The 19,288-nt window shown below is 41.5% G+C and overlaps 1 protein-coding gene across 1 annotated transcript in view; it reads left to right on the top strand.

Moving 5' to 3' along the window:
• Nucleotides 1-19,288, top strand: part of GTF2I (general transcription factor IIi) — a 78,593-nt gene that overhangs the window by 11,099 nt on the left and 48,206 nt on the right. Inside the window, exons 2-4 of the mRNA XM_042026582.1 lie at nt 3,149-3,239; nt 8,585-8,690; nt 9,698-9,836. Coding sequence (XP_041882516.1) covers nt 3,199-3,239; nt 8,585-8,690; nt 9,698-9,836 — 286 coding nt within the window. The 5' untranslated portion in view covers nt 3,149-3,198. The remainder of the gene's footprint in view (nt 1-3,148; nt 3,240-8,584; nt 8,691-9,697; nt 9,837-19,288) is intronic.

The raw sequence follows: 19,288 nt of genomic DNA, 5'->3' as shown, positions 1-19,288 counted from the left end.
CAGGGAAGATATTTGTAGAGTTCTATAAACAATGAACACCTGCAACCTTGCAAAGCCTTGTTTATAGTATAGTAGAAAAATATTTTGACAATGAATGTTTTAGGATTTTAGCCAATCACCCCAAGGGATGGCTGATCCTTTGACCAATTAGACTATAAAGAAAAAAATCTATAAAAGAGTTGTAAAATAATTAAGTAAATCAATCTTGCTGCACAATTCCTGCCTGTTGGATCTCTCTTCTCTTCCCTACCACTGCAGGACACTGTGATAGGGGTGTGCATGTTACAAGGAACAATCCCCCACCCAGTGCTGAAATAGATGCCCGCTTTGTAATTCTGCAATGACAGTGTTAAAGAGTTTTGTTTTTCCCAATGTTTATTTTTAAGGTGTTACACTTTTCTCAAGGCTTTGCATTGGGGATTTACATTGGACAGTGGTGTTGTCACACCCTTTCTAAGAGCTGAATCTTGGAAGAGCAGCCAGGTTCATTAGATCTACTGAACCATAGCCTACTCCTTCTAATAAAAACCACTGCCCCAGTGGTTAAAAAAGGATAGTGGAGAAAACTGATGCTTGAAAGGGAGAAACTGGCAAAATGTGGGGAAAGAAATTAAAATTAATTCTTTCATATATGAAGTACTAAGGCCTGAACAACAGGCCCTGACTGAGGCCTGAACAACATGTCCTAAGTGCAAGTTGACCTCTAGATGAACCTTATATATATAACCCAATGTTAAATATTGTCTTGGGGTGACTTTATGATGTGTATCCCCTATCGCTGCTTTACACCCAGAAATTAATTTTGTGCCTTTCTATGCCTTTAAATGGAGCCTGAGAGGGGGGAGAGAAAAAAACTGAGTGTACTTCTTCAAAGCAGTTGTTTCAAGGACACAGAGGTAGAGATGGCTCTCTGTGTTCAGCTGCGGCGGCAGAGTGAGAGTGGAGAAGCACCCTGCTTGCTTCTTTTTCCAGCCAGTTTTTCGGTTTTCTTTCCCTCTGGAGAGTTGAACTTTGTTTTCCTGGGATTTCGATTTTTTCCCTTCTTCTTTTCTGGACTGTTTCAACATCAGAACACATCGGGAGGATTTTTTTCATCAAGGCCCCGGAGGAGGGCCCATCCCATCCCAGCTCCGAGGAGGAGGGGAGAGGCTACCTACAGAAGTGTACAGGGATTCCTTATGGAACAAGGGCATATGATACCCCTGGAAAGATTGGACAACCCAGGGTTGCTGAGGAAAAGCCCCTGAACTGGCCCCTGGCTGCAGGCAGGCCTGGAAAGCACCTGGCTGCAGGCAGCCCTGAGAGTCCTTGGCAAAGTTATACACTGGTCGGCTCCCCCGCTGATTAGAGGCTGTCTAGAGGGACTGGGCGTGAATCTTTGCAAAAGTAGATATAAGCTTGTATAGTTAAACAGTAAAGGGAGAACGATGCTCAAGTCGTATCGGTGTACGTGTCGTTACTCTGGCCAGCTCTCCAGACTCGGTCCCTAACACAGAAGGACTCTGAAATTTTCCCAGGTTTTCTCTCCACAGTGAGAGGTTTTCTTATTTAGCATTATTGTCCTTTTCCTGTGTGTTTGTTAAATAAATAGTTTTTATCTCTTTCACTTTCCTCTGAGGAAAATTTATTTTTTCCTGAACCTGGTGGGGGAGGGCTGGTTGTAACCTGCCTTCTATCAGAGGATATTTTCCTCCAAATTTGTCCAAACTGGCACATATATATATTATTTCCCCCCCCCCCCCACTCATTAATGAAGTATTATTAGCAATATAATATATATATATCCGCTCATTGGTGAAACATGTATTTACCTTTCTGTATTTAGAAAATAGACGAGTCCACATCTGGCCTTGTTTGGGGGCGTAGGATCAAAGACAATTCCCTTGGTTCCTCCTTGAGCCTTGGCCAGGCTTTAGGAGAAGCCCAATAGGAGAAGAATGAAACCAGATGTTTCCACATGAGAAATCATGGTTGTTTATTCAACAGTAGAAAAACAGGACCATGTCACAGTGAAGTCGGAAGCCTCGTTGCCTGCAGGTGGATGCACTACAGGGTTTCCCAGTTGCTGGGAGTGGTTCTCCAGTCCTTTGCTGTGACAGTGGCTTCCCCAGTTGTTGTGCATATCTGGATGAAGGGGTAAAGTATTGGGGTAACTGGTGGTATATCTTTCTTAATCACAACTGGCAGTCTTTTGTAGTAATAATTAGATGCATTGCTTAGCGTACGGTTTTGTAATTCTTTGCAGTTTGGCATTATAGTAAATTACACTTATTCCTTAAGTTGCTGTGTCTTTTGTGCTGACCCTGCCCACTGGCACAATAATATGTGACTCACTGTCAAGTGGGTAGGAAAACGTATTCTTATGCTTCCACAGTGCAGCAAGGATGTCTCTTGAATCTGCACTGAACACTGATCTGTCATCATGCAGACTGCTTAAAGAATGGGTATCCAAAAATAGGAGACACTGTTATTTTGTACTTTGGAAAGACTCTTCCAAATGTTATTAGAAGACTTATGTGATGATAACCTAATTTGACCCAACTTTGTATCCAGATGTGATTCTGAGATACTGAGGCTGTGCCCCAGTTCTGTGGAACACTTCTCTGTTCCCTTGGACAAGCTCCCTGGCTTGATCCACTGTGTACCTATGGATCAGAAATCACCTTCCAGGGATGGGAGCAATTCTGCATGGGGAGACAGCTTGAACTGGCACTTCTCTGATGTGCTCGTGCATCCATAGCCTTCAAATGATTTCTGGAATTTCCTTGGTCTGTTTTCTGGACAAGGTAGCTTTGCAAATCAGAAAGTATCTTGCTGACTTTGGCGAGGGAGGACATGCAGACAATCAGTGTGATTGATAAAGCAAGCTTCATTTATTGGTAATACAAGGCACTTACATAGTATGAGCATACATGCTTGTCAGTTCTTGATTGGTTTAAACTTATGAAAGCGCATTCTTGTTTCTACATAATTGGGTTAGATAAAAGACTACATTGGCAAGCTTCTATTATTTATGTTTTAACTTGAGAAATCAAAGTTCTTCCTCCCCTCTCATGGTCAGTACATCTTATCAGCACAGCACTGTACCTCCTTAAAACTCCCTTTTGGTTCTCAGGCTTGTTTCCCACACAGGCATTTTCTCATGCAGGCCTTTGCTTGTACAGCTCTTTTATTGATCTGTACCCTACAGCTCTATCAATGATCCATGTCCCTGATCCTCTAACCATTCTTCAACAAAAGTAAGTTTACTCTTGTGTTTTATGTAGCATGATTTTTCACCTAGAATGGGGATATGCTTATGCCACTGCTAGTTTGGGAGGTGTTGAACTGGTGCAGAACAACTGCATCAGATAGTGAGTAGAGCTATGGGACAAAGGGGAAATGTGTAGTTATCTTCTATTTAATCTTTAATATTGTGATTGTTAAGGTGTCATTTTACAGTCTAAAAGCTATCATGTTTAAAATCACTGTCAGCATCTCAACTCTAAAGGAGTTCCAAAGATGAGCTTGAGAACTCTATTATGTATCAAAAGTCATGGTTCACTAAAGATTTATTTATGTTATGTCATAATATCCCTTTTCCCTCTGATATTCCACAAGCAATGCCTCTCTTCCTCTGAAGGATAACCCCATCAGCCTCTATCTCCCCATCAGCCCTGTCTCAGGTTGCTGAAGCCATCAACATAATATGACAATTGTTGTTCCTTTATATTAATTCTCAAAGTTGGCTCCTTTTTGCCTGTTTGCCTCCTCCTCAGTGTAGCAGGTGCCAGTGTTCAGCATCTTCATTACTGGAATCCTCAAACAGCTGCTGACTCTGCCACTCCCTGCCAGTTTATCCAGAATGCAGTTCATCCAGAATGCAATTTGCTGGCCTGTGCTTGAGAGCCAGAAGGCTACTAGATGTGTTTTGAGTTCGCAGTGTTGATAATTTGGGCTTTTGGGGTTTTTTCCTGTCCCATTCACTTTGTAGTCTGAAGTGCTCTAAGCCCTAGAAACAACACAGTGCCTTTTTTTTCCCAAAGTCAGCACATTATCACATGCAATGGGCTGCCCTGACTTGTCTACGTATCTAATAGGAGACATGTCGCCTTTGAAAACTTGAGCCACATTATGCGGCCAGGTTCTACAGGAGCAGCAAGCTGTGAAGTGTCTTGTTTATCTGATCTGTCTTGTCTTTTGAGGTGATTTTTCTTGACTTGCATGTGGAGTTGTTACAGCTAAATTATCTACCAGTTCTCTCTTCCTCCAGGCATGTCAGGTTATTGCTCTAGATACGTGTAAACTCAACAAGTTGCAATACTCCAACAGAAAAATGTGCTCTTAGAAGCTGCTAAAACTTCATTCTCATATATATCAGTCTTTTATAAACAATTCTAGCAGCAGAAGTATAAAGAAGCCTTGATTATTACTAATGTCTTAAGTAAGTTGGAAATCTCCTGAATGACCTACAGAAAGAAGGGGGTTTTTTGTGTTGCTGCTGAAATTTAGTTATTTTAGCACCTTAGTTGAGACTACTTAGCTTTGAGTTAATCCTACAACTGAAAAATATGCAAGTAAGAATGTCACCTTGTGGTTACTGTTACTATAGTCTTTAAAGCTGTGATTTTGGGGCAGGGTGGTGATTGATTGTTTTGAGCTAGGCCATCATAATTATAGGGAAGGTTGTTCTAATACCTGCGTCATAATTACAATTTGCCATTTGTTTGTTAATGCCAGTTAATGTTTGTTAATGCCATTGCTGTGTTTATATAGATTGCTGGAATTGCAAACATGCTTATAAAGAAAAAATCAATGTAAATTCAGCTAATCAATTAACATGCATTTTTCTAGGCACAGAGGGCTTGTGGCCTGTCAGTGATTGAGGCACAGACCCAGACCGGCAGGGAATCTGAATTGTTTATTCAAAGGAGTGAGCTGGTTTTATACACTTTTCCAAGGCACAGTATTTCATTATGTGGTAGTTCTCACTACTAACGTGACCTATCCTGTGTTGCCACCTCAGCAACACACTTTCTAAAGGTCTTTCTGTGGGATGATCACTCGCTGTTCACCCGTCCGGTCAGCTCCCGGCAGGCTCCTCTCTGTGGGGGTCTGCCGCATGACATCTCCTCCTCCCAGGGTCTGGCGGAGACAGCCCTGTGCTCCTTTGTGCTGCCATGTGCTCTTTTGTGCTGCCATGTGCCTCTGCAGGCAGATCCTACAGCCTGCAACTCAACTCCATCTTATTTCTCCCCATAATTCCCCCTTTTTTGTTTTATACAAACAAGAATCATGAAACAAAACATATTTAACATGAGAACATCTTTGGCCCACTGCCTGAACCAAATAAGCTCCATCACAAAAGCAGTATCTTTCTTATGGACAGGGGGATAGATGAAAACACTCAATAACTAGTCTTATGTATGAAGACAGTGATTAAACAGATAGAACTCTGAGAAACAACGTAAAGTTGTCTAAAACTTTTTACCACCACCCAGTCTGCAATTGCTGGGAGGTCCTGTTTCACAGTGAAGACTTGGAGAGAGTCTTTCTTGGGCAAGACTTCCAAGTTTACCTCGAAAGAGGGTCCAGCTTTTATAAGATCAAATCAACAAGTCAAAGTGACTTGATTACACCTTTAGGGCAGAAACACCTGGGTCTGATGGTATAATCTCCAGTCAGCCAGGGCTAGGGCTTGGCCAGAGCCTCAAGCCTTGACTGAGAGGTTTCCCTGAAATACTTAAAAAATTGCCTAAAAACTTTATTAATATCAGTTAGGAGGAACATGACTTCAGAAGAGTTTATCTTTTCCACAAGCTGATTATGAAGCTGAAGTATCCAAGGCTGGTCAGACCACTCTTGCAGGTACCCATCTTGGACCAGAATCTGTGGCAACACAAGCACATCCTCGCCCCCAGTTTATCAATGGAAAGGGGCCTTCCCATTTTCCACTTTCAAGATCCTAACAAGTACTTCAGCTTTTTCTAAGTGAGCCTGTGATCATTCTGAATGCGATTGAAAAATTAAGAACATATAAAACTTTTTGCAGTCTTTTGTGGGGGTATGCCCCATTTTTGCACACCCCCCCCCCCCCCCCCCTTTTTTTTTAACAATTTGAACTTGAGAGCACTATAGGTCCGTTCTGCACGTTCACTTTTATGGGGGGAAGCAAAAATATATGTGGAAGGGGTAGCAATCGTAACGAACATATTTCAACCAACCAAATTCAGGAAAATGTGTAACATAACATGCAGTTTCCTTACTATGAACAGTAAAATAATACATCTAATAGAACAACAAGTGTGCACTGAGTAAAAATAAGCAAGGTTTATTATTTATCCTCAACTGCTTAAATACTTCACCATTTCACAGAATGTATACAAATCCAGGCCTTGGACATTACAATTATAATAATATTAACTCTCTAAGTGGTTTCAAAAGGTAACAAGCCCTGAGTCAGAAGCTGCTGCAGGATGAGAGGGTTGCCGTCTTTCATTCCAGTGGTAACCTTTTCCACATCAGGGAAGCAGCAACGTGGGAGCTGTTCTTCCAGTTTCTTCAAGTAGGAAAAGAGTACTTCGAAAAAACGTATCAGTTAATTTCTGCTTGAAAATATAGCTTACAAATTATGATTATTACAGGAACATCCCTAACAAAAAGCAATTAGAACAATGCGGTTCTAATTGACAAGGTGGTGTGGTAAAAAAGCAATTTTTGAGATAGGGTCCAGGATTGTGGCAACATTTTGAGTAACAAAACCAGAAGAGTTCTATGGACCAGCTGCAGGAACGACATACCTAGCCCGCAGCCACCCCCGCACAAGCCAGTGCAAATGCTGAATGCTGCAGCCACCTTCCACCCCCGAGGAAGGGGCCATCGGTCCACTCAGTCCTTTTCTCCAGCACAGTATCAGCTCCCGAGGGTCCGCAGGGAACGGGAGCCTGGCTGTAGCAGCACAGGTCGGGCGGCCGTGCGGGTCCCGCCAGCTCCTCTCCTCCCTTCCCATATGCAGAGAGCCGCGCTCACGCCACCAGATTCGCTGTGTTGCTGGCAGGGTGTTCACCCACCAGCACTTCCCAGCTCTGCCATGTGCTGGCCGCTGCTTCCCAGCTCTGCCATGTGCTCGCTGGTGCAGCGCAGCTCTGCCATGTGCTCACCACTGCTTCCCAGCTCTGCCATGTGCTCGCTGCCATGTGCTGGCCGGTGCTGCGCGCTCACCGGTGCCGCGCCCCCGTGGCCCTGCACGCTCTCCCCCCGCCGCGTCTGCCGCCGCCGCCGCTGCACTCTTGCAGAGGGCAGAGAGGGAACACGCTACCAGGAAGGGCCCCCCCAGCTCCAGCCACTCGCCGCGACCCAGCTCCAGCTGATGCTGCATGGCACGTGGCGGCGTGAGCTCTTCTACGGTACCGTCCGGTTCCCCTCCAGGGTCAAACGGGTCGGGGGATGAGGGGCCCCTTCTGGTTCTCCTCCCTCAGCCCCAACAGACTTACGGTTCACTGGCAGCACAGAAGGGGTCGGCACAGCTGCTGCGGTGGCACAAGCGTCTTTCTTTATCCGGTCTCTGGGTGCTGCAGGCACCATGAGCGCCTTACACACTGTCCTCCACGGACACAAAAGCTCCATCAGCGCTGCATCGCCTTGCGCAACTCGGTTCCACAACGCATCTGAAGCGTCCCATGTCCAAGGATCAAAAATATTAGTCCTATCTAAAGTTCAGTCACAGTCTTTTGCCCAGAACAAGAGTTTGTTCAAACCTGTAGACTCAACTTTCCTGCCATGTTTCTTTAAAATCCGTTCCAATGTCTCTGTGACATTCTGTTAGTGGGATACACCATCCCCCGTCGTTCCCCATGGCTCACCTACAACTTGCAGGGATCAATCGCTGGCCAGCTTCCCGGCTTCTTTCAGCAGCACTTCAAGTCCCACAGGGCTCACCAATGGACACGCAGTTAGGCGTGTAATAAATTCCTCACACAGGGACACCATTTGTCGGTGATTGAGGCACAGACCCAGACCAGCAGGGAATCTGAATCATTTATTCAGAGGAATGAGCTGGTTTTATACACTTTTCCAAGGCACAGTATTTCATTATGTGGTAGTTCTCACTACTAACGTGACCTATCCTGTGTTGCCACCTCAGCAACACACTTTCTAAAGGTCTTTCTGTGGGAGGATCACTCGCTGTTCACGCATCCGGTCAGCTCCTGGCAGGCTCCTCTCTGTGGGGGTCTGCCGCATGACATCTCCTCCTCCCAGGGTCCTGCCGTGTGCTCCTTTGTGCTGCCACGTGCCTCTGCAGGCAGATCCTACAGCCTGCAACTCAACTCCATCTTATTTCTCCCCATAGTGGCCTGATCATGCTACAGCATTTTAACTTTTGAATATTTAGCTCCAGCTTTGGATGAAACAGCAGGAAGCATGAAAGAATAGAAGAGCAAGCACTTTCTCCTGTTAGTTTACCTGTTTATTTGGTTGCTTGTGTGTTGTGAGCTGTGTTCTATGGGATTTTGAATTTATTTTTTTCTTTGCTTGCATAAGAGAGGTTTTCATTTTCTTGCACTGTTGTATGTATCTGAAAAGGTTTTTTCCTTTCGTCTTACAGGAGGAAAATGGCTCAAACTACTGCACCAGCAACATCCATCCATGATGAGGAATCCTTGGAAAGCAGAATGGTGGTTACGTTCCTCATATCAGGACTTGAGTCAGTGGTTAGTAGAGAAGTTAAGCTTCTGTGTCATAAATGTGTCTTGGTATTTGCAGGATTACTCCAGTATATTGCTTCCCACTGGGCAGCAGGGAAGGTGGATTGTTGTATCTTTACCATATTGTGTGTTGTCCGACCAGCTGTAACTCTCTCTTTGCTTGGGATAATTCATGCTAACAGTAATCTTGTTTCTTGTGGTGTGGTTGTTTTAAAAATTATTTTGTCAAATAAAAAAATGAGAAATATTTGTTGATTGCTTAGGTACAGCATGGTTGAACGGCAAGAGTGTATTCTGGTCTTTGTCATATGAAATGTAGAGTGAATAAATCATTTTGAGGCTAATGCCTTGTCCTTAGCTGCTGTACCAACTCAACAAAACTTGTTCAGAAAATACTTCTTTTTGTTGGCATATCACCTGTTTTGTAGAAGTTATTTAATTGTGTGGTGGGGTTTATGGTTGGCTGGGGCTGTGAGTGGAAATGACTGTCCTGTTTCCTTGAAGTTGGGGCACTGTCAAAATTTGGTTCTTTAAAATTGGAGTTTTTTAATGATAAGCAAGAACAAACATTTTCTTTTTAGCAATGAGACTTTGAGTGGAACAGTTACAAGACAATAGATTGCAAGTCTTTTATTCCATTGGATATATTTGGCTCTTAAAGCCTTTGTGTCACTTTTTCTTTGTTGAAAGTTGGAGTAAGACAGTATGATTAACATGGAAGTGATAATTTAACATGGATTAATGTCATAAATCATTTTAATTAAAACCAATGCATCTCTGAGTCTATACAAAGCCTTAATTTTGCTAATGCATCTACAGTGCTTTTAATATTTCTGATGAAGCTTTCCAGATGTGTAAATTGTGCTTTGCTGCTGGCTGATGTTGTGTTGCTCACAGTACCTTTCTTGAAGGGTGGATGTTGGCAGCAGTATAGTAGTTGTTTTACATGATATCACATACATTTTTATTAACTGTATCTTAACTATGCTAATAAAAGCCTTTTCTTTTTATAGTGTAAAGAACTTGCCAAGTCCAAGGCAGAAATTGCCTGTATTGGTGTATATGAAAGAACTGTTTTTGTAGTTGGAACTGAGAGAGGAAAAGCCTTTGTCAACTCTAGGGAAGATATTAAGAAGGATTTTAATGAATACTGTAAGTTTTGATGTTTCATTTTTGTATGTCACAAGCTGCATAATGTGTGTATATATATATGTATAGTAATATGTATAATAATACTAATAATTTTGGGGAGCAAAATTCTGTCTATCATTGCTGCATGCTATAATTATGTTTGCTATGGCAAATTGAGCTGTTTAGGAACATAAAAGTGAGCAGTAACAGTGGTCTTGTTTGGAATGTTATTTGTACAATGGCTGGAAATGTTCATTTTTTCTTAGATAATGTGACAGACTAGTACAGTAAGAAGTATTAGACTGTCCACCCTTATAATACATCCTGCATTTCCTAGTGTGTGTTAATTTTTCTTTGTATCCCCTCCTCCAAACTTTTTTTCCACTCAGGAAGACTGAGGAGAACACTGAACAGGTAGAGGAGTACTTCTGTCAGCTCAGGTGGTCCTGGTTCTTCAAATCACTTCATGCCTTACTAAAGCAGATGCACAGTTTTGACAAAATAGTATTTTTTCATGTAGCTTTTTAATATCATTTTTATTTAGTAGACAGAAGTATGCATCTGTACCGTAATGACTTAAAATTACATCTGCATTGCTTTTGTACTCCTTTAAGTACATCTAGGGTGTGCTTTTTGTTTAATTTCATTTTTACAGTAAAACAGTGGAACTTTTGTGTTCATAAAACTTGATTCATTGAGTACAGGACAGTACTTCTAGGGATAGGTTTCAAAGATTCGGTGACTATTTGGGGGAGCATTGATGTGCTCATTTAGGGAAGTGGTGGTGGTGGACAGTGCCTAATGAATAACAAAATGTACATTTATTTGCCTAGGGAAAGAGAGAAGATGCAGGTCAAGGGTGAGGTATTGTACTAGTTTGAAAACAAACTAGTGGGAGGCATCAAGTCAGAATAACAATTTAATAGGGAAATAAAAGAAAAAAAAATAAAGGCAGACAACACTGGGTTAAATTGACAGAGTCAGGATACAACCTGGCACCCTGTTAGTCAGGGTGGTGGTGCCAGTCCGATAAAATGGTGGCTGCAGTCCTCCTGAAGTGATGGATGTGGTTCTGTCAAAGCAGTGATCCTATAAAAAGGGGCTGCTCTTCCTCAGAAGGTGGCTATGTAGCTCCTGTCCTCTGGGAATCTAGTGGAAAGGTTATCGCAGGTGCTCAGAATCTCAGATTATAGCCAGGATGGAATGCTTGGTTCCTCCCTCTGGGTGGAGCATCTCATAATGGGATGATGAGTCATGTGGCAGGGCATTGCTGGCCTCATTAACAAAAGATAGTCTGGAGGCAGGAAGCAAGGAAGCTGCCCCACCTGATTTCAACAGCTCATGAGGATGGTAATAGAATACACTGCAACCCAGGACGGGTATGATAGAAGAATCAGTCTGAGGAGGAGTTTAAAAACAACTGTCAAGTTGTTGTCAAGTTAAATACTGCTTGGAAAGCAACTATGTTTTGTCTGTAACAGAAAGACTTACTCACAAAAATGCTTTTGCTGCTAGGTAAAATTCTCTTGGAGGCTCTGTCTCAAGGTCGGTTGTTTGTGGTAGGGCTCTAGGTTTTTTTGTCACTGTCCTACTGGTATGGACAGTGACTTTCTGTGCACATACTTATTCAAATGAAAGTCACCATGATGTTGGGTTGTAACAGATCACTGATATCAAAATGTAGAATTGCAACCTGATTGAGGAATCAAGTATAAGATGAATCCTTTTCTTTTTCTTTTTTTTTTTTCGCATTTTTTTACAGGGACAATCTTCTAATACTGCTCTTTGTGAAAACTGCTATCTGAGTACTGGGGCAGGAGTTCAGTTTTGCACCTGATTTCTTTTTTTGTTCTGTTTTTGTTGCCTAAAGGCCTTCCCTGACATCCTAGGTACTATGTTTTATTATCAGTACAGTGCTATCATGGGCCCTGATATAACAGGGCCTTTGTGTACTGGACACATCTATTAGTAAGGAGTTTGAAATTATGGAGATTTGCTGTTTGATCTTCTGGCTAGATCTCTCTCTCAGATTTTGTACTGTGGGAAGCACTGGCTTCTCATCCATGCTTGTGTTTGGCTGTATGAGATGTGGTTTCTATAGATGCATGCCTGTGTTTAAGTCCTACATTAGTTTTGATAATCCTCAGCTTTTGCTTTATTCCAGTTACAAGATACTCGTTCTTGGGCTGTGTTTTTGTACTGTCAGGCTGATAAGATTAAACAATATTAACTTTGAAAACAGTGTTTTCATTATGATTCTTGCTGAACATTATGCTGTAGATCTGTGTGAAAAAGGTCAACTAATGTCAGTCACTGCTTTCATGGTTTCACAAAGTGCACATCTCCCATGCTTTCAGGGGAATCTTGATGCTGGAAGTAGTTTTCTTCTGTCCTGACAAAGATGTTGATAATTCCAAAAAACATTACTTCAGAACAACAATTTTTAGAAATAATAGCATTACATATTCCTGGTGATGCTGATTCCATCACTGCCTTTGACAGCTTTGAAGTCTTGATGAAATTTATAGTATAATATCTTTTGGTCTAAAATGTAGAGCTGTGGAGGCAACAGTTCCTTTCCTCTTGAACTGTGTTTCTTCAGTTCAGTATGAAAGTGAGCAATAGGCAGTGGTAGTTGAGATTTTAGTAGGTGTTTCATAAGAATCCAGGAAGGACACAGTTCTTTGTATTTTTAACAAGTGAGAGTTGAGTCCTTCTTGTTACTTTAGGACTAATAAAAGCTTCTAAGAGATTCTTACGTTGCTGTTAGAATGAAACCTTAAAAAATTCATCTGTGATGTCAGTCTCTGGAGCACATGGTACTGACAATATTGAGAATACCCTCTTCACTTGTGGGTATCTTCATTTTTCTTTAAATATGGAAACAGAAGTTTAGTTACTAAGCACACCTCTGCTTATGTCTGACTGTGCAAGCCAGCACATATCTCCAGTCTTTATTTCCACATTTTTCACAGCTCCTCACAGCTCCCAACTCCTAATTTGAGTAGCATATGAAAAGTTTTCAGAATTTGTGGGGCTCAGGCTTCAAACCTGCAGCTTTTTTTTTTTTAAATTAGTGAGTATAAATTAGTGGGCTAAACTGATGAAATGTATATATGAGGTTTATGAAGGAAATAGCATGTACACTTTTAAGCAGTACAGAACTGATAAAAATAATAGTAGTTCAGTGAAGCAGCACTGGAGTTTGGTTTCCTGTGGCTTTCATTCATGATGACTTTCACCCACATGGATTCCCTAACGCCTTGCCACAGGGCAAGGAGGAGCCTTGCTCATATCTGGTTTGCCTTGTTACCTTAAAAAAATGTGTTAGGAGTTAATTATAACAATGCTTTTAAAAATCTTAGTATGGGTTGTGTAATAAGTGTTGAAAAGCCACTCAACAGGCATTAATTATTTAAAACTGAGTCGGATAATGTATTCTTCTGAGCTCTGCTTAATGAAGATGGCTGTGAGCCCTATGTTGCGGTGAAATGGACTGGTTCAATCAGTTTAGAACTAAATGTGCTTGTATGCAGAACACGTGATTTGGGTAACCTGCAGTGTCTGATATTCTAGGCCTGTGTAAGGAATTGTGTGTTGAAAGAGCGTGTACTTGGAGCACCTGCTCATATTGAGCACATGGACAGGTGTAGATACTTGTGCGCTGTAAGCAATCAAGATCATACACATCTTGCTCTAACAGTACCTCTTTGTTTTAGTTGCTGTCCCCTGCTAAAGTGTATTGTGTGGTACTCAGTTCCTCTTGCATGGCCTTGGCAAGATGAAGTGCCTCTGTCATCTGTGGATTGCTGTGGAGTTGTGGGTCATCAGCTGTCCTGAGCAGGTGACTTAGTCCTGGGGTATCTGAAGAACACTGTTCCCTTCATGTGTTCATCTTTGTCATCGTGGCAGTTTCCCTTGGGCTCTGTGGAATTCATTCTCATTTGAACGTGAGCTGGAGATAGTTTATAAAACAACCAAAGAAACCCCAAAACCCAGAGGAAGCCTTACTTTCCCCTGATTGTATTTGCCTGTTAGAAGGGAACTTTCAGAAGAGCTTCCTGACTCAGAAGCACCTTTTTGGTCACCTGTTCAGGACTTTGAAAGATATCTACCCAGAATTATGTGTTCCATCCCATCTGCCAGGGAGACAATTCTTCTCCAAGAATCCTGGTTGCCTCTGCTAGCATTTCCACTGGTACTGGCTGCTACACCATTAATATGTAGGTTGCAGGGAAACTTAATCATTCTGGCTCTGCAACTTTTGGCCAGCTCTCCCAGTCATGCCTCTCTTTTCTTCGGTGGTGCCAAAACTTTGAGCTCACTTGCCTGAGATGAGGCCATCTTTTGTACCTGTAGGTGGTTCATCTTGGTTGATAGGTCATTTATTTTTGGAGTCTTCATTTTTCTTCTGGTGGCCTTGGGTTTCCACACTGATCTTAACAATGCATCTGGTATGGGCCAGAGTTTGACTTCAAGTCCTGCTAGAGACTTTGGGCCAGGGTCTTTCACTCTTCTTGCCTGTACCTCCATGTCCATCCAGCCACAGGTTGCGAGAACTTCTTGTAGCTTCAGGCGTGCTCAGAATCTGAGTGTTTTTAATGAACACAGCCATTCCTCCTGCTCAGGATGAATGAATGGAATGCAATTCTCCACAGACTTTATGGGAAAGATTGCTCAGCTTTGGCTCCTCAGTATGTTTCTTTGGTATGTGAATTACTGTTTCCTTTTGGATGTACTCCATCATCTGCAGGCGAGTAAAATGGTTCTTCCCATAAACTAGGCTACTGTGGACCTGCTTGAAGATCTGCAGCTAGGCTTCTGTCTCATTGAATCCTTCTGGCCTTTGAGAAAATAGAACTATCAGGTTTTCTGGGGAATTCTTATTCTGATATTGTGCTCCTTTATGCTTCAGCAGTTTAAAGTGGGATGGAAAAAGCAAACAAAACCAGAACCTTGAAAGACTAGATCTTACTGGCTTAAAAAACAAAACACACTTAAAACCACCATGTCTCTTAACAGGATTGGCAACTACTTGAGAGTCTCACTACTTGTGAGACTACTTTGGCCTGTTGTAATTTTCAAATGAATACCTGAAATTGGCATTTTTGTCTTGTAGTATCTTGTCCCTATATTCTAGAGAGATCTAAGTGTCTCTGACTGAAGTTACACCATGTCTAGTGTCTTGCTATGTGAATGCTGGCGTCCTACTCCATAGCTGTAGTTATAGCTTTGCAGTAATTATCCTCACTTCAGGTTTTGACTTCCAAAGAAGCTGCTGTTCACTGTGCATGATCTCTCTGGAGAATGAACTTTTTAGCTTAATATCCAAGAAGGTTTCAAATGCACAAAAAGACTCAGTAGAGCAGTTCTTTAGTATATAAGGATATACAAATAGGATTTTGAGTAGTCAGTCTCTACATCACACCTCCACTGGAGACCATGAAGTCTACTTCATCCCAGCTGTTCATCCCCACAGGCTGGTCCTAATTGATGAGATGTGCCTGTACTCCAAGTTGCCTGACTAATACGTTTTTTCCAAAGTAGAAGTATTTTGTGAAATAAAATAGTCAATACTTCTTTTGTGATTGAGGTTTAAAAAATTGTTAATATTCTCTGTTGTATGACACTGGGTGCAATTAGTTCTAATACTGGCAATAATAAAAGCAATGCTAGCAACAGGGCCAGATGTACAAAACAACTTAGGTACCTAAAAATCTAGAACAGGGCTTCTGAAAGTCAGTGTGACATCTAGTTATAGGCATCTAAATAGCTCATAAATCAGTATTTTTGTTTGTAACTGTGTTTTCTTTGTAGGTGGTAGTATCTAAAACACAGGTACAGAAATACATGACTTCAGTATTTTCTAACCAAAGCTCAGTGAAGTGTATAACCTATTGGTATAAATATAAATTTTCCCACGATGAAGCTCTAATTGGCATGTCCTGCTGGCTTCTTTCATTTTTCTAATGGATGAAGCTATTTACGTTTTGATCCTGCCTGTGTATCATGTATGTACATTCACCATAAGCAATGCTGAACAGACTATGGTACTGCAGACCAGAGAGCATCATGCACAGATCTGGGGTTTAGAATCTGGTAAGTAGGAGTCAAGCTACAGTAGCATGAACCTTTATATTAATTCAGTAGCTCTATGTTAACTTTAAACTAGTGATGAAAAATGTATTTGAAATCTGTTCAGATAGCCCCCAACACTGTAGCTTGCTAGTTAGTGTGAGTACTGTTCTGCTAGTCTGGATGTAGTCTTTCTATCATACTTTATTTGGATGCTGCAGTAATGATGTCAATAAAGTATTAATATATTTGATTTGCTTCTTCCTTACTGTTATGATTACCTCTGATTATGCACTGTCTGTCTTGTCATGCCTGTAGTAATATAGAAACCGTATCTAAATGGTGTGTTTAGCTTTTCAGCTCTAAAGCAGGATGTCTCAGATTTGAAACTGAGCAGAGACTGAATCCCCTGATCTATATGGAAGCAGCCTAATACCTTTTCAAGTATTACTCTAATAACAGAGGTTGTTAGTGGGTCTAACGGCCATTGATTGTGTTTGTTCACATTATGTCTAAAGGACTGTGTTCATCATTGTCTCAGATTATGTGCTATGGTATTATAGTGAAAATACCATTCTGGAGCTAGCTGACATCTTTTTATATTGCTCAGAGCCTAATCCCTTGATACTAATGAAACTAGTTTAAAGATAACCAGGTTTTTTTGAAGATCATGTGCCAGTGTGGAAACTGATTTCCCACAGTCATTGTCTCTGGCCTCGAAGTATTCTGTGGCCAGCAGAGATTTCTGTGGTGTTTATGCTCCTGAAGCTACAGGATATTTTGGAAGATAAAGGAATCATTGAATTGTAGATATAAATAGTAAATCAAAGAAAAATAATAAGAGCCAGGCAGAGGATTAATGCTGACAAAACACTGGTGGACTTACATGTATGTATGATGTCACTGATCTGCTACCTATTTAATGCAAATGGAGACTGTATCTGTGATTCTTGCTTTAGCTTTTAAAACAACATCTGCTGAGTATTTATTTTGAGTATCTGCCGGAACAGGCTCTTCCCAGTCACTGTTAATAGGAACTTAACTCAGCTGTGGCTCTCAGTTTTGTTCCTGAGTTTTCACTTCCCTTTTGGCAACGGATAACTTGGAATAACTTATGCTTCTCCCAGTGGCCAGACCAGCAGAGACAGGTGGCTGCTCCTGGCCACTCTGACTGTGGCTTGCCACCATTGCCCAGACTTACTGTACTGGCAGACATGAGGTATTTATTCCTGCCATGTCTGTCACTTGGGAGTTAAGACCAAGCATCTCTTCTGGTGGAAGGGATCATGTGATTGTTCTCTTGTCCTTTTAACATTACCTGAGCGAGGTTGCATCCTGCCTGTTTAGTGATGTGTTAATGCTAACCTGCCTGTCTCTGTTTGGGGTCAATTAGGGAATGGTTTCCTAATCTTTTTTTCTAGGGAGAGGTGTGCGCAAGGTATATAAGGATATCTTTGTTTATTCAATAAAATAATCCTCAGTGATCTCAAAGGCCTTTTCCAAACGAGTTAATTCTGTGATTCTGTGGAAAAAACATGAAGCTTCAGATGTTCTTACTGGAAAGCAGGGACACTTTTCTACAGACATTGTGTCTGCCACCAACACTTTAGGATTGTGTTTTCTCCATGTTATTTACATTGTACTCTCTTTGTTGGAAGCAGTAGTTCATACTTGGCATCTGTTTCTGTCCCACCCCTAGCTTTTGGGGAGAATTTTTCTGTTGCAGTTTGTAACTGCTTGATAAATTAGCTGAACTGTATTAACCTAAACCTTTTTGGATTTTCAGTCACTTTCTGTTTTGTATTTGCAGAAATGCTGCTATGAGTTAAATCACCTACACTTAAAGATGTGACCAGTTTATTCCTAATAAATCACGTACTTAGAAATTAGTTTAAAGATAACATTCCTAGCACTCACCAAGCAGTTGCAAGTAATAAAAGTAAAATCTGAAGCAATCATCCCTGTCTTTCTTACTGTAAGACCTGGGGGGTTTTTTGCCATTGTTGTCTCCATTTGAGCTCACTTAAATGGTTCAGCTTGCAATCCCCTTCTGCCTAACCTTTTGCAATGCAAATAAGGTAGTTTCTGTGGTACATATTTTTCATATATCATGTGTTCCTTATCTGAACTCATTCTCCTCCTCCTCCTGCTCCTCCTGCTCCTCCTAGATCTTTGTGATGTCTAGGTGTTTGTGAAAGACATGGAAATAATTTTCCTATCATTTAGCTTTACCTTGTGACCTGCTATACTCTCCCTTTTCTACCAGTTTCCCTTCTTTTTTCCCCAACTTCCTGGATTGATAAAAGGGTTTTACCTGAAGTGGATGATGGCCAGCTCAGCTAGCCATGCATTTTTTGCATGCTTTGCAAACACTTTCTCATGGCATTAGGGTTGAATTAATCTGCTTTTGTGAAGTTTTACATTATTGGTAATTTCTCATGATTTATGAGTCAGTTCACCCCTTTTCCCAAGTTGTCAAAATAAAAAGAAACTCGCATTTTCAAAACTTCTGTGACATAGTTAGACACAAGTTATTTTGCCTCAGATAGCACAGAGAATAGAAACTTTCAGGTCTGCTAAAGTTGCTAGATAGAGCTTATAGACTAGCTAGCAAAAAGAGATAAAAGAATGCACACAGGATGATAAATGCAGGTGGAACCAGTGGAGAAACAGATAATGAGGAACATAGTGGCTTTTTTGACTAAGTTACGTAGCAAGAAGCAGCAGCACATGCCTAAAGAAAAATTCAAGGCAAGGTCATCTGTAACATTGGTGGCACTCAGTGAATACTACCACCAGAGACCCCTTTAGATGACTCTCTAGGACCATTAAAAGACTTCCAGCAGGAGGCAAATGCATGAATTAGTTCTAGGAAAAGTGGTATTATCTAGGAAGTACGTTGTAATAAGTATGTATGAGCATGATGGAATACATACCCTGTTGTAAAGTTTTAGGACACACATTCGATTAGAAGAGATATCCTGAGTGTGTCCAGTGCTGTAATAAAGAATGCCTGCTTTCTAGTACTTCAGATTGTGTTAGAAAGTTAATTTTCTGTCTGGTTTTGCTATCACCTCCCTTCCTTGAGGGTGCTTCCTCTGATACCGTCATCTGCCTCTCTTACCTGTAGATGTGTTAAGAACAGAGACTCTTGCATGTGGTGTGCCAGTTTGGCTGCCTTTTCAGCACCCTTAGCTCTAGCCATGCCCTGCCTAACTCAGAGCTCCTTGCTGTTTTTCTTGGGTCGTTTCAGAGCTGGGTAACTTGTACCAGCCAGGTTGCCTGGCTTGATTGCCACAAACCTTTAATGTTCTGTCTCTGCCTAGCCAGCTAAGGGGTATGAAGTTAACAGCCGGTTTAAAAACCTGTGGGGAAAGTTCAGTCCCATTTCCATGGAA

Source organism: Corvus kubaryi, unplaced genomic scaffold (assembly GCF_017639235.1).
Source record: "Corvus kubaryi isolate FWS band 111438036 unplaced genomic scaffold, C.kubaryi_AGA036_p1.0 37284, whole genome shotgun sequence".
Lineage (NCBI taxonomy): Eukaryota > Metazoa > Chordata > Aves > Passeriformes > Corvidae > Corvus > Corvus kubaryi.
Note: the sequence above shows the minus strand (reverse complement) of the source record. Positions and strands in the feature narration are given on the sequence as shown.